General features: G+C 41.3%; 1 protein-coding gene across 3 annotated transcripts in view; it reads left to right on the plus strand.

Annotated features, from left to right (window-relative positions):
- PRRC1 (proline rich coiled-coil 1) overlaps positions 1 to 15,439 on the plus strand; it is a 41,124-nt gene extending 25,685 nt beyond the window's left edge. For all 3 annotated transcript variants that reach the window (XM_002918081.4, XM_019798401.2, XM_011223450.3), the window contains 2 exons: positions 7,175 to 7,277; positions 13,680 to 15,439. In XM_002918081.4, coding sequence (XP_002918127.2) covers positions 7,175 to 7,277; positions 13,680 to 13,889 — 313 coding nt within the window. In that variant the 3' untranslated portion in view covers positions 13,890 to 15,439. The remainder of the gene's footprint in view (positions 1 to 7,174; positions 7,278 to 13,679) is intronic.
- The last annotated feature ends 370 nt before the right edge of the window (positions 15,440 to 15,809 follow it).

The following is a 15,809-nucleotide window of genomic DNA, read 5'->3' on the forward strand; positions in this document are numbered from 1 at the left end:
TGTGTGTGTGTGTGTGTGTGTGTGTCACATCTTTATCCATTCATCTATCAGTGTACACTTGGGTTGCTTCCATATCTATTGTAAATAATGCTGCAGTCAACATAGGGATGCATGTATCTTTCTGAATTAGTGTTTTCCTTTTCTTTGGGTAAATACCCAGTCGTGAAAATACTGGATAATAAGGTATTTCCATTTTTAGTCTTTTGAGGGATCTCCATACTGTTTTCCACAGTGGCTATATCAGTTTACATTCCCACCAGGAGTGCACAAGGGGCCCTTTTTCTCTGCGTCCTTGCCAGCATTTCTTATTTCTTGTCTTTTTAAAATGTTAGTCATTGTAACATTCTCACTGTGGTTTTGATTTGCATTTTCCTGATGACGAGTGATGTTGAACACCTTTTCAAGTGTCTGTTGGTCATCTGTATGTCTTTTTTGGAGAAATGCCTGTTCATGGCTTCTGCCTTTTTTTTTTTTTTTTTAAGATTTTACTTATTTGAGAGAGAGAGAGAGCACATGTGGGGTGAAGGCAGAGGGAGAAGCAGACTCCCTGCTGAGCAAGGAGCCCAAGGCGGGACTCAATCCCAGGACCCTGGGATCATGAGCCTAGCTGAAGGCAGATGCTTAACCGACTGAGCCGCCCAGGCGCTCTCTTCTGCCCATTTTTAATTGGATAGTTTTTGGTGTATAGTTGTATGAGTTTTTTATAGGGATATTAACCCCTTATTGGATATATCATTCACAAAGATATTAAGTAGGAGTCCCTTTTTTTGTTTTGGTGTGGAAAAGGTCTTTATTTTGCTGTAGTCCCAATAGTTTATTTTTGCTTTTGTTTCGCTTGTGTGAGGAGATACATTTAGAAAGAAAGTAAGGCTGATGTTTAAGAGATTGCTGTCTTTTGTTTTAGGAGTTGTATCGGGTCAGATCTTACAGTTAGGTCCATTTTGAGTTTGTGACTAGTGTTAGAAAGTGGTGCAGTTTTCCCAGTACCATTTATTGAAAACTTTTTTCCCCATTTGTATATTCCTGCCAGTTTTGTACTAGATTGGCCACGTAAGTGTCAGTTTATTTCTGGGTTCTCTACACTGTTTTATGGATCTGTATGTCTATTGTATCAGTATCCTAATCTTTTGATTACTATAGCTTTAAAGTATGGCTTGAAATCTTGCATTGTAATACCTTTAGGTTGGTTCTTCCTTTTCCAGATTGCTTTGGCTATTCAAGGTCTTTGTGGTTTTATACATATTTTAGTATTATTTGCTCTAGTTCTGTGAAAAATATTACCAGTATTTTGATAGGGATGCACTGAATCTGTAGATTGTTTTGGGTAGTGTGAATATTTTAATGCTATTGATTTTACTAATCCATAAGCATGGAATATCTTTTCATTTGTGTCACCTTCAGTTTTTCTTCATTGTCTTACAGTTTTAAGAGTACAGGTCTTTCACCTTCTTTCGTAAATATATTCCTAGTTATTTTATTCATTTGATGCACTTGTAAATGGGATTGTTTTCTTAATTTCTTTCTGCTTTGTTATTAGTATACAGAAATATACCAGATTTCCATGTGTTGATTTTGTATCATGCAACTTCACTGAGTTTATTAGTTCTTTTAAGTTTTTCTGTACATAGTATCATATCCGCTTTCACTATTGACAGTTTGGCTGCCTTTTATTTATTTTTTCCTGTTTGATTTCTGTGGCCACAACTTTCTGTGCTATGATGAATGAGTGGACATCTTTGTCTCCGTCTTAGAGAAAAATCTTTCAGTTTTTCATCATTTTGATGTTACTTGTATGTTTGTCAGATATGGTCTTTATTATGTTGAGGTGTGTTCCCTATAAACCCACTTTATTGGGAATTCTTATTATGAATGGATGTTGAATTTTATCACGTGCTCTTTCTGCATTTACCGAAATGATCGTATGGTTTTTATCCCTGGTTTTGTTAATGTGATGTATCACGTTGATTTGGAAATGTTGAATCATTCTTGCATCCCTGGAATAATTCGCACTTGATTGTGATTATTTTAATGTATTGTTGAATTTGGTTTGCTAATGTTTTGAGGATTTTTGCATCTGTGTTCATCAGGGATATAACTTTTTTGTAGTGTTTTTGTCTGATTTTGCTATCAGGATAGTGCTGGCCTTGTGGAATAATTTGTAAGTTTTCCTTCCTGTTCTGTTTTTGGATAGTTTGAGAAAGATAAGTATAAATAACTCAGAATTTTCTTGTGAAACTCCCTGGATTTTTGTTTGTTGGGGGCTTTTTGATTACTTAGTTTTGTTACTAGTAATTGGTCTGTTCACATTTTCTATTTCTTCCTGATTCAGTCTTGTATGCTTTTTGGAAGGTATAAATTTCTTCCAGGTTGTCTAGTTTGGTGGCATATTTTTCATAGTATTCATAACTATCTCTAAAAATTTTTTGAATTTTTGTCACATTGCTTCTCTTTCATTTTGACTCTTGATTAGTCTGCCTAAAGGTTAATCAGTTTTATTGTTTCAAAGAAGTGGCTCTTTATTCTTTTTGTTTCTATTTCCACTCTGATCTTTATTATTTTTTTCCTTCCATGCTCTTTGAGCTTTGTTTGTTCTTTTCCTCCGTCCATTAGGTTGTAAGGTTGAACTTTTTAGTTGAGGTAGGCCTTTAGAACTGCTTTTGCTGTGTCCCAAAGATTTTCAGCTGTTGCGTTTCCATTTTCAATTGTTTCCCAGGATTTTTTGAGTTCCTCTTTGATTTCTCTGTTGACGTTGACCCTTTGGTTTAGTAAGTAGCATATTGTTTGGCCTCCATGGTTGGTGTTTTTCCCAGTTTTTTTGGGTTTTTTGTCTTCCTTGTAATTGATTTCCAATTTGATAGCCTTATGGTAGGAAAAGGTGTTTGATAGGATTTTATTCTCTGACATTTATTGAGACTTGTTTTTGGCCTAACATGATTTATCCTGGGAACATTCCATTTGCTATTGAAAAGAGTGTCTCTTCAGTTGGTTTTGGAAGGAGTGTTGTATATAGATGTATTAAATCCATCTGGTTGAAAGCCACCGTTTCCTTACTGATTTTGTGTGGATGATCTATCCATTGATACAAGTGGGCGGCAAAGTCCCTTAATGTTATTGTTCTACCTTCACTTTCTGCCTTGAGATCTGCTAATATTTGTTTTACATATTTTGATGTTCCGATATTGGGTACATAGATAATTGCCATTGTTCTCTCTTGTTGGATTGATCCCCTTATGATTATGTAGTGTCATTATTTTTTATTATATAGTCTTTGTTTCAGTTAGGTCTGCTACATGTCCTGCTTCCCAGTTTTGGGGTTTTTATTCTGCTTCCACATGCATGAAATATCTTTTTCCATCCTTTCATTTAAAAGTCTCTGTGTGTCTGTAGGTATGTAGTGAGTCTCTTTTAGGCTGCATATAGATGGGTCTTGTTCTATCCAGTCATCCTGTGTCTTTTGATTGATTGGAGTATTACATTTACATATGAAGTAATTATTGATAGGTATGGACTTCACTACCATTTCATTGTTTTGTAGTTACCCTGAGATTCCTATATAACATTTTAAATGATGCAGTCTATGAAGTCGATGATGTGTTAAGTTCAGATACATTCAGAAGGCACTTTACTCATCCCTCTACCTTTTATGTGTATGATGTCATATTTTACATCTTTTTATTTTGTCAATCTCAATGTAGATATAATTGATTTTACTACTTTTGCCTTTTTGTGTTCACAATAGCTGTGTAAGTGATTGATCTTCTTCCTTACCTGTGAAATTTTTTCCTTTTCTAGTTTTCACGTCTGGGCATGGCCTTTTCTTCTTAGAAAAGTCTTTTGAACATTTCTTAAAAGGTTGGTTTAATGGTGATGAGTTACTCACCTCTTCTTCAGTGGTGAATGTTACCTTACAGGTCGAGTATTCCTGATTGTAGGTTTTTTCTCTACTTTGAATAGATCATGCCACTCCCTTCTATTCTGTAAAGTTTGTGTGGAGAAATCTGCTGGTAGCTTTATGGAGTTTCTGTTGTATTTTATATAACTAGGTGCTTACCTCTTGATGTCTTTAAGAGTCTCTTTAATTTTTGACTTTCTATTTATGTTTCTTGGTGTGAACCTCCTTGGGTTCACCTTACTTTGGGTTGTGATTCTTGGACCTGGATCTGTTTCCTTCCCCAGGTTAGGGAACTTTTCAACTCCTTTCTCTCTCTTTTCTGGGATCCCTTTAATGGGAGTGTGTGTATATATATATATAGAGAGAGAGATGGTACAGTTAATGTCCCAGAGACCGTTTAACATATCATTTTTTTTTCTTTTTGCTCTTCAGCTTGGTCGCTTTAGGATACCTGTTCTGCCACATCCTCTATTTTGCTGCTGATTCCCTCTAGTGTATTTGTCATTTCACTTAATTGTGTTTTAAGTCCTATTGGCTCTTTTTTGTGTTTTTGATATTTATGCACTCTTTATTCAGTAGTCTGAATATCTGTTTCAATATGTAAGCATATTTCTTTAACTTAAATCACAAAGCCAAAATAAGGAGAAACACTTACCTCTCCCAGTCTTGAAAGGGTGGCCTTTTGTAGGGGTGTTCCCTGTGCAGTTGATGTGTGTTTGGAGCCTTGGGGTGTCCCGCTGGGGCCGCTTTGGCGGGATGGCTCGAGCTGGTGCGTGTGCCCTGGGGGCGCAGGGATCACTGAGGGAGCCGGGCCGGCTAGAATGTCCCGACTCTGCTCCTGTCTGTGCTGTCGGCGTGGAAAAGGGACATAAGTAATGGTGTTCCTGAGCACCTACCACCTGGGGGAAAATTCTAACCGTTTCCCTATCCTTTGGGAGATGTTAGTGATGGGTTTCCTTCACTTCTAGTCTAGCTGCTGAGTTCAGGCTGGGTGGCACTCAGGTCCCGCTGAAGGTCCGGACTCACCTCACTCTGAAAGCTTCCCCCATCCCCAGCGTTACTCCATTTTGTCCTCCTGCCTTCTGCAGCTCTTTGACGCCTTCAGAGGCAGGACTTGTTTACCTCCTCCAGCTTTTCATTGGGAGCACTGGTCTGCCAGCAGCTGTCCCATTGTACCTAGATGTGGTATGGGGTATTTTTCCTACCAAATACCTTTTAGCAAGTACGGTAGCATATTTTGAAGATTAGGGATAGTAGTAAACACAGGTGACTCTTGAAAAGCATGGATTTGAACTGCACAGATCCACTTGTGTAGATTTTTCTGGTATAGTACAGTACTGTAAGTGTATTTTTTCTTCTTGTGGTTTCTTACCTTTTTCCCTCCGTTGTTCAAGGGTAAACTGTAGTATTAGGAAATCTGATGCTGGTTTCTAGTGTGGATTAAAGAGGAGAGGATGGGAAGGTGCAGAGGAAGAGAGAGGGAGGACATGGGAATGGAGAGCAAAGCCAGGATCCATTATTACTTGATGGTCCTGCTTTGGCTACTTCTGTCTGCCGTGGGCCTTAGGGAAATAAGTGCACAGAAGATCAAGTCGATAACATGCTTAAGACTGAGAAGAGACTGATCAAGGGAGAGTCAGACAGCCAAAAGAGGAGATCCCCAATGTGTCTAGCCCTAACAAAGAATAGAGCTAGGACAGACCTGTCTTTGAATCCTGCATCAGTCCATGCCACGTGAGAAAAAGTAACATGACGTGTGTACCTTACCTGACAAAAGCCTGTGTAAGCATGGACTGTCCTTATTCTGAGGTGAACCAGCCAAGTTGAAATATCTTGTGTTCTGTGTTAAGTGTGTTAAAATGTCCTTTTTTTCTGAGAATTGGCCAGTGGTGGTAGATGATCTATCTTTTGTAAAACAGTGGCAGTTCGCACATTCTGTTTTGAGGTTTTTGCTGGTAAGTGAAATCCAAGTATCTTGGAACCACAGTTCTTCTTAAGCCCTTTTTTAGTCAAAGTGGCAGCCCTATGGGATCGGTCAAGTCCATGTTGTTTGAGCAGCTGCCCGGAGAGGGAAAGGAAGGGACGGAGACAGAGCCTCAGTGACTGTCTATGAATGTGGGGTGGGGTGTCCCTGGGGAGTTGAAGGACAGTCACGAGGAGAGCCCAGTGTTTCCACAGCCAGCAGCGCTAGGGAAAGAAACAGAAGAGGTTTTCATGGGCTTACCCGCGGTTGCAGGTGTAGCTCCTGAGTGGGGTATATCCCTGCAGACTCTGTCAAGAGCACGACTGAATTTCAGTAACGTATTCACCAGCATCACAGAAGGGACTTTTACCTTCAGTGCGTCTGCTTTTCAGGAAGTCCAGGCCTGATGCTTACTCACCATGATTGTTCTCTACTATCTGCATTATACGCACGTTACTGACTGATTAGTGTGCCAGATAAAATTCATATCCTTATTTAATGTTTATTTGAAACCAACTTTTAGGGTATGAATACTACAGCCATTACCTGTTACCATTTTAATCCTCAGCAAACTGTTATTCTATATTTTACTTTGCTGTTTTTTTTAAATAGAAGTTACCTAATTCATTTCGTATTTTGTCACATTTCATTAGATCTACATATTTTTAAAAATAGACTGAACTTTTTTTGCTCTATATAGTTATCCAAACTCATGATTTCATGGCATCTGGTGGTTGCATAATTCTGGTTATCTAAAAGCTGGTGGTGTTACAGATGACTTAAGGCAATTATAAAATGTATTTTTATAATTTGAGTGAATGGAAGAAAGTTTTGATTTCATGAACTGTTTTCAAAGACATTATCAAGAATAAGGACAAGATTTGTTATTTCCTCTGAATGTGCTTATTTAATTTGCTAGTAACTTTGCAAGTGGGCTGTAGTAACCATAGAGATGGTAAAATAAAATTTCCTGTATTTTAGCAAGTGACATTTTGAAAAAGTTACTGGTGATAAAGTATTTGCATATTCAGATGAGTAACTATCTATCTGTTGCTTTTTTGAATCCTCCTCTTCCCATCCTTCTCCCTCCGTCTCAGCGAGAAAAACTTTACGTGGATAAGTTTCAGTTTTTTCTTTTTTGTTGTCCTCCATCTTGGAATTAAGCCAACCGGTAATTTTATATATACTTTTTATGGATCTGATTAGAAAAAAACATTTCCTTTTTGAACTCTGTTTTATCTGAATGATCCTGGTGGTTTCTTGGGGGTGGTTCTGTCTGTTATTGGGCACATAAATCGTCCGCATCCGTTCTGTTACAGGTGGTTTGACATCGGCTGTTTGATAGTGGAAGACCCCGTCCACGGCATTCACCTAGAAACGTTTACACAGGCCACACCAGTGCCTTTGGAATTCGTGCAACAGGTTTGTTCTCTCCTTTGTCATTATTCTGCAGAGAAACTTGAACTACTGTTTTCAGAATACAAGTTTGTGTGAGGCTACATTCCTGAGTTCGCAGCTTCTTTCTGCCTTTAGCCTTTCCTCTTTGCCTTTCGGTTTCCAGTTTTTTTCACGTGAGTACTTTCCTCTTCTTTTCCAGCTGTTTTTGAAAAGGTAATACATGACAGGCTTAATCACTGTTTTCCTCTTGTTTTTATGATTATGTTCACTCCTGTAAGAGCAGAAAAATGGTTTACCTGTTCTGGTGGTAGGTTTGCCTTTCATTATCTACCATTTCGGTTCCCCTATAACTTCCATATCTTTTGTAACAAGTGGAAACCTGTTTGGAAGCCTTACATGAAAAGCACACGTCTAGGTTTGTTGAAAACGTACTCTTCGTTTACCTGTCCACATAGTTTTTAGAAGAATGGAAGCGTAATGTTTAATGATTGATTGGTTCCTTACCTTTCATCCTTTCTTGAACAAAATAGAACGTAAATACAGGTTTACATGGGAGTCTTAGCACTCCCATGTAAAACGACATTTTGTTGATGTTTTCCTGTTTCATAAAATTTTCATCAAGTTTGTTCTTACGTACATTGTCAAATGTCATTTCAGAACTGTCTCTTAAAGTTATTTGGGTCTTTAGGCATTTGAGAATCTGATAAAAGCTACTGGATTCTCTCCCAAGAAAATCCATGTATGTTCTCATGTATAAATTCGGCTTTTATGTTTATAGAATCCCTGAAAGCAACCAGTGGCTGTCTTAGGGCTTTACAGTTTCCATGAGGATGAAGAATTCATGCTCGGAATTTTTAAATTTTATCAAATCTTTCTTTTACTTGGTTTTTATAATTTCCTCTCAGAAGTAAGTTCAGAAGAATTGATAGATGGTAATATTAAACTCATCCCAGTATGAAGGTGATTTTCTGTGAATACCGTGCAGACTGTTAAATCAAGAAATTAGATGAAGTGGCTGGGTTTCTAGGAAAATAAACATTGCCATAGTTGATTCAAGTATTAGGTTGAACCACACGAACCTGACTTTTTGACTTCAGAGACAGTAAATATTGTCAGTTTCTTCAGTTCTGAAAATTTTGATGACGCTTGCTATTTTATGAGACTAACCAAACCGCCCCCCCAAAAATTACAATACACTATCACTTCAGAGCCAAATGTCAAAATCATTGGTATAATTAATAGAATTTTAAATTGTGTTACAAGAACATTACAAAGGGTTCTAAAACCAATTACAATATGGGGGGTTTGCCCCCCCACCCCCTACCACCAAGCAATTTTCCAACACTCGCTGGGTGTCGTGCATTTCAACTCAATTCTGACCCTGTATACCTACAGATAGATAGCATCAGGTCCTACAGATTTAAGACTGTCTCCCCCGCCACCCACAAGTCCAGGTTGTGAGCTGTTTGTTTGGCTATAAACCAGAAGTTCTCATGACACAGTCTCCTTGGATCCAGTTAATTTGCTGGAGCAACTCATAGAACTCAGAAACAGGCTTACTCACTGGATTATAGATATATTATAAAAAGATGTAACTCAGGAACAACCAGTTGGAAGAGATGCATAGGGCAAGGTATGGGGAATGGGGACAGAGCTTCCATGCCTTCTGAACCCTTCGTCATTCGCAAGTCTGTCCTGTTCATTAACTCAGAACCTCTCCCAACCCCACCCTTGGGGGTTTTTATGGAACTTTGTTACGTAGGCCTGACTGGATCAGCCTCCAGACCCTCGGCCACGCTGGAAACTCCCCACCCTCCCCCAAGTTGTTGGGGAGAGAGATGGAAAGTTCCAGCCTTCTAATCACATGGTGCCCTTTCCTCGTACCCATCCCCATCCTTAGGGATGTCACCTCATTAACAAAAGTCGCCTTTATCCTTCTCACTGCTTAAAAAATTAGAAGCACTGTCCCACAAACCAGGGTCCACGACCAAATATGTTATTCCTTATTATAAAGCATAGCATTACACTCCACCTCTGGTCTTCAGACACAGATTCCTTCTAGCAAAATAAAAAGGTCAAACGATAACTTGCACAAGTCAGTAATTGCTAACTACCCAGTCTGTCATCACATCGTGCCAGAATGTGTCCCAGGGAGAGGCCACTCAGCTTTGCAGCCAGCTGCCTTTTCTATTTTGTCAGGTTCCTAAAACAGGAGTGGGATTAGTAATAGGGCTTCACCCTTGTACACATGTGGAGTAACTGAGCGAAGAGACCGTGTCATCTCTCAGCCTGAGCCTCTTTTGAGGTGTTAGTGTAACATTCAGTTTCCCTCATTGTATAATCCATGATTCAGTCCTTTACCCACAGCTACAGTTGATCCTTTGTTCCATTTGTACCCAAACTTCAGGAGGCATGTAACCGTTAGCCTATGTTGGTGTGTGTTAGAGGCGGCACTTCTAGTCCAGCAGGTGCCTCCCCACTCAGTCCACTTCCGTGCAGACAGGGTAGAAGGTGACTTACGCACCAAACTACAGGCACAGCTCAGACGCCGCAGCTGTGGGGCCAGACCGCGGACGTAAAGTGACTGTCACAGTAAAGTATGGCAAATAGCGTTTTTCTGTTTCTCCGTGCATAGAAAAGCTAGGTTTATGCTATAGTCTGTTAAATCTGAAATGGCATATTTTTAAAAAGTTCACATTTTAATTAAAAAATGTTCTTGCTAAAAATTCTAACCATCATCTGAGCTTTCAGCAAGTTGTAATTATTGACCACAGATCACTGTAATAAATAATGAAAAAGTTTGAAATATTCTGAGAATAACCTGGATATGACAAAAAGGGAACGAATGCTGTTGGAAAGCTCTGTGGCAGCTCTGTTGGCACAAGTCTCTGTAAAAAATGCAGTCTGTGCAAAGCACGCTCAAGCGAGGTGGGCTGGAAGGACGCGTGGCCGTAGTGAGCTGGCTGTGCCACAGGCCGTGGGGCTGCCTACTCTGTTACCCTGTTCTGCCAGAGGGAGGGCACATCCCGCACCCCCCACCCCCGCCGGCCCTTAGGAAGTAGAACATGAAAACAGACTTACCATTTCTTGCTTAGGAATCATCCCTGTTCCCACGTCTGTATTTGCAACACCAAATAGGGGGAATGAACAGTGAAAGTGATGTGGGGAAGGAAAAAAAGTCACTGGATCAGCCGCCACCTCCCTTTGTCAGAATTACGCAGTCATTACCGTCATCCTTCGCCACCCCCGTCCCAGATCCACAGCAAAACAGAGGGATCTGCCACACTGGCGACGACCAGGGTTTCAGTTGCCCGTTTGATTCTCTATCAAAGCAGACATGTGCTGTCAGGTGTGATCCTTGCTCTGAAGAAATGATGCTCAGCCATCCAGATTGGTGCGATATCTTCTACTCTGGTTCTTTTATCATGGACCTAGGTGGCCACCTGAAGGATATCTGCTTGTCCCTTCCACTCCAAACCTGGAAGGAAGTTCTGGTGGGATCGTGTCCTACTTCTTTGTACCCCTCAAATTCTCAGAGTGATTTCCACAGGGCTGTGCCCTGTATGGGCATTTTAATACACCATGTTCCCATTATGCCTTCTTGGCTGACCATTTGGCCACTGCCTCAGAGTCGGTAAAAACTGAAACCTAGGGCATTTTTTCTGTCACTGCTGAGAAAATAGGTGCATTTCAGCACACAGAGCTAATTTGTTTTCCACCTTCCTCCGTCAGGGGCGTGGCCTTTCAGATACACTGTTGTCCACTCACCTTGGAACCGCTGTCTGCAAACCAGGCAGCTAGCTCTGTGTGGTTCAGCTGAGAGTTGTTCACAGGGCACTGTCTGCACGGCTGTTGGTTCTCACAGCTTTTCCCATGGCCTCAAAGTGAGTCCTAGAGAAAAAGAGGTGCCTTGCTCATGATCGTCTCTCTAGGTAGGCATCATGACCCTGTACGTAAACCACTGCCATCTTACGGAACTTTCCTGGGCACTGCCATCCCTATTAGGGCGTTTCTCCAACACCATCCTAGACATTATGGGTGTTTCACATTTCAAAATCATTTTATGTCCTTCAGTGAAAGGGTTTGCTTTAATAATGTCTACTAGTAAGTGCCCCCCAAATGGAAATATTTTACTCCAAAGTCCCAGTAGACGCCGGGCACACTCAGATTTTTGCCACGAGCCTCAGTCTATGCTCCATGGCGGGCTATGGCACAGAGAATTAGTCTCGGCTAGCATACCCACTTCTTTTCCACACTGTGTGGGCCCAGTCTTCCTGGTTCTCAGATAGCTTGTACAGTTAATCGTGCATGAAGGGCATATTTCCACCCTTTTCGATTTTACAGTACTGGTTTGGGGAAGCTTTCCCCAGTGAGACTGCAGTGTCCATCCCCAAAATACAGTCAGGAAAAAGAAGATCACTTCACACCTGGCCTGTTCACATCTGACAGTTTCCTTACAAATTTTACTGTAATTCCATCAACTTGTGTCCCTAACTGTCTCTCACGCTTCAAGGCCAGACTCAGCATTGTCTTTGACTTTGACTTGAGCTGTGGTGGATAACCACCACCAGGTGTTGGACTCTGTTGCCTTTTTCTTAACAGTCTGCATTTCTTCGTGTATTCAGTAAACCAGCTTTCCAGGAGACAGTCCATCTCCAATTTCCACTGGGCACTTGCCCTTTAGTGACGGTGCAGCCCAGATGCTGCTCCGATCCAGCAGTGACCACGTGGCCACCCGGCAACCGAAGGTTCTGCAGCCCCCCTCTCCTCCCTGCTCTTCGTAAGCTACGCCTTGCAACAAGCCAGGGCTGTTCTGCCAGATACCTCTTCTGACACCAACTATTGAGGTTTCAGACCCAGTTCTGGATGTGGGCGAGCTTTTTCCACCCCACCGAGGAATTTTAGGATACCAGCTGCTGTCAGACATTTCATTGCAATTCTGACTCCCTACCTGGAGATAGTGTCCGGTCCCAGAGAATCAGGACTTCGCCCTACAGAACTGCCCCCTCCCCCTCGCAGATGTCAGTGGCAAGTCTCAGTGACAAACTGGTTCTACAGATTGGTTCGGACAGCCCCCTCCTCAGGAAGCCTTTCTGCTCACTAGGTTACTTGTGTGTTATGAGAAGGTAGAACTCAGGAAGAGCCAGCTGGAGGAGAGGAGACGTCAAGGTCCCGGGAGAGCACGCAGAGTTGACATGTGCCCCCTCGCCCACCACCTGCCCTGCGTCTCCACATGTTGACCAGCCCAGAAGCTCTCCCAGCTCCATCCTTCTGGGGTTTTTTATGGAGGCTTCATTGTATAGTTATGAATGCTTCCATCATTGGCCATTGGTTATTCAGTCAACTTGCAGCTTCTCTCCCTGCCCTGGAGCTGGAAGGGAGTAGGAAGACCAGATAAAACTGACCTTTGAACAACATGGGTTTGAAGTGCACAGGTCCATTTATAAGCAGACTTTTTACAGTAAAGTACTTGGTAGTTTCTCTTTTTGATTTTCTTAACATTTTTTCTGTAGCTTAGCTGACTTTAAGAATATGGTATATAATACATATAACATACAAAGGGGGTTTACTTGACTTACCAGTAAGGCGTCTGGTCAACAGTAGACTCTTAATTAAGTTTTGGGGGAGTCAGAAGTTATACTGTGGATTTTCAACTATACCAGGTGGTCACTCTCCCTAACCTCTACGTTGTTCAAGGGTCAGGTGTATGTATTTTTAATTGTAAATTACAGTATCATGAACAGAACAGCCTGGCCAAGATTGGTTTATCCCACAAACGGCCTGATGGTTCAAGCAATAACTCATCAATTTACACAGTTCAGACACGAACATATTAAAAGAGAAAGAAGGATTTCAATAGAGTTGAAATGTGTTTGCTAGAAATAACTACCATGCTGTTAACTGTTAGCTAATTAGAATATGTGTGTGCTGAAAAATCAGCACAAAAATCAGACCTACTGAGCAGACATGAGAACCTCAGACGCCTAATGAACGAGACAGTGTATAGGTCAAGATGTCAGCACTTCAGGTGACGGGAAGGCTCCGAAGAGCACACTGATGAGGGAGGGACAGTGGAAAAGGACGGGAAGGGTTAGGGGTGGAGGTGCGGTGAGCACTCCTCTTCCCCTTAACCTGAAACAGCGTGGACTCGACTGGAACCTAAACTCTTGGACAATGAGCGCTGTTAGGTGGCGTCCGTAGACTGAGAGGACATGTGAACCACGAGATGAGCTCACTGTGGACACTGAACAGAGGAGTTGTGTGTCGTAGTCCTGCCCCGTCAGAGCGCTTCCCGCGTAGCTGTGTTTCTCGGGGCTTGTTGTCCATACTAAATGTGAGAGACAGACTTGGGGAGGTCACTGAGAGCTAGGGCCAGTCGTTTTTTTCAATGCAGTATAAATCACACGCAGTTTCCTTTTTCCCTAGGCTCAAAGCCTCACGCCCCAGGACTACAGTCTGAGGTGGTCAGGCCTTTTGGTGACGGTGGGTGAAGTCCTGGAAAAGAGCTTAGTGAACGTGACGCGGACTGACTGGCACCTGACGTTCACCGGCATGTCTCGCCGGCAGATGATCTACAGCGCGGCCAAAGCCGTGGCCGGCATGTACAAGCAGCGCCTGCCCCCGAGGACCGTGTGACGGACACTCACCCAGGGCACGGAGACCTCTTCGCTTGCAGCGTGGCAGCAGAGACTTTGTCCCGTCGCCAAGTGCGGAGCTCCAGTGGGTGTGGCGGTCTGGAGAGTCTGCCTGTAGGCTGCACTCGATCTTCCCTAGAAAGGCACGGTGTCATTCCAGTAGCTGAAAAAAACCAGATCCTTGCTGTGATTGTGTCATTTCACGTACCACAGTTCTTAGAAAATATATAAATATTTTTATAGGACAATTTGATATACTAAATTTGTAAGGTGCAAATTCATGTGCTAGGACATTTAACTTAAGGATATGTACTTGATTATTTTGTTGTTTAAGAAGATACAACTCATTGAAGAACATGTCATTTATTTCCTGATTTCTCCCTTTCTTTGTAGTCTTTGATGCTTTCTGTGTGTGCAGGTGATCGCAGGTCTGATGCGGAGCTGTGTGCTCAACTGTTGACTCTCAGACCCCTACTTGCAGGGAGATGGCATACGTTTCTATGCATACTTTTTACATGGGCCAAAATAAGGGGGTTTCTCTGTTTTGTTTTTTTTATCATGTACTTACACACCTGTACACATATAATCTAAAAAAAGAAGAAAAAGGGTTTTTTCAAAATAAGTTTTGGCATTTCACAGATTTAGACTCTGAAACTTGCAGTAGTATGTTTTATTTTCCATTGCTGTTTGACAACTAAGCGGCCCGTGATTTGAGTGTATTTTAAATCAGAAGCATTTCAGTTATTTTTATATACTATTCAATATTTCCAAGTAAACTCTGACAATGGCCATTATTTCTGCTTCCACTCAAGTGTCGTACAGAAATTTTTCAGAGGAATTACCTTTGTTATTTATGGGATTGTTTGTCTCTTTTCATTAAGGTTACTTAATATTTAGTTTGCCTTAAACATGCTTCTCTAACTTGGTGCCGTTCTGCCTTTACTCTTTATGGAAGTTTTCTGTGAAACTGTTTAATATTCAACCTGGTTTATCTAGTCCATCGTGTTTGTATTTAGTGAAAGCTTCTCCCACCCCACAACCCCAAATAATATATTTTAGCGTTTTTGGATTTATATAAATCAAAATTTAAATAGTTTGTCTTATACTTTGGACTCTACATATGCAAGTTCCTATAACTTTTTGAAGAGAGTTTCTTACCCAAATGTAATTTAATTTTTATTTACTCGTCTATACAGCTCTTTAGCTGTAAGTCAGCGCAGTCTTACAAAGGGTGTTGAGGCACTTACCCTGTGCTGTCACTACAGATAACGTTTGCTCTGTATCACTTTGAGTACTTACTTGATTTTTGCTTTTTTACCTGAGGACAAGAAGCATTATTTACACGACTATATGTTCATTTCCAAGCACCGTATGATTACATGGTGAAATTCAGACTTGTTCATCATTAAAAGTAGGGGGAGAAGAGACATGTAACCAGTTGCTGTGGCATAATAGGGCTAGAATGCTTTTCTCCCCTCTTTCATTGCTATTTGTGCAACACTTTTCTATGTTTTCTTCATCTGATTAATAAAAAAGAGAAGCCTTTCTGTACTACTTGCTTTTATCCTTTATTTTTAAAAAGCTACACTTTTCTAACAGTATTTTATCACAGCAGTGGCCTGGTGACAAATCACAATTAGGGATGAAGGATGCCTGTACTTGGAATATGCAGGTGCCGATCTGCCACTTCCCTCCCGTTAGAATCGTAGAGATCCTTAAAAAAATGTCTGTTTTCCTTTTATTTTACGAAGTCTCAAATAGTTTATGTTTTTGAGGGCTATTTTCATAGAATCACAAACATGGACAAGCCCTTGGAGGACCATTTTCCCACAGTCCTCAAACTGTTCAGTAGTCTGTGGCTTGTGTGAAGCCAGGTCATTTTCCCGCCCCTGGTCATTTGCTGAACCTTCTGCTCTTTGGA

This window comes from Ailuropoda melanoleuca, chromosome 3, assembly GCF_002007445.2.
Source record: "Ailuropoda melanoleuca isolate Jingjing chromosome 3, ASM200744v2, whole genome shotgun sequence".
In the NCBI taxonomy this organism is placed as follows: Eukaryota; Metazoa; Chordata; class Mammalia; order Carnivora; family Ursidae; genus Ailuropoda; species Ailuropoda melanoleuca.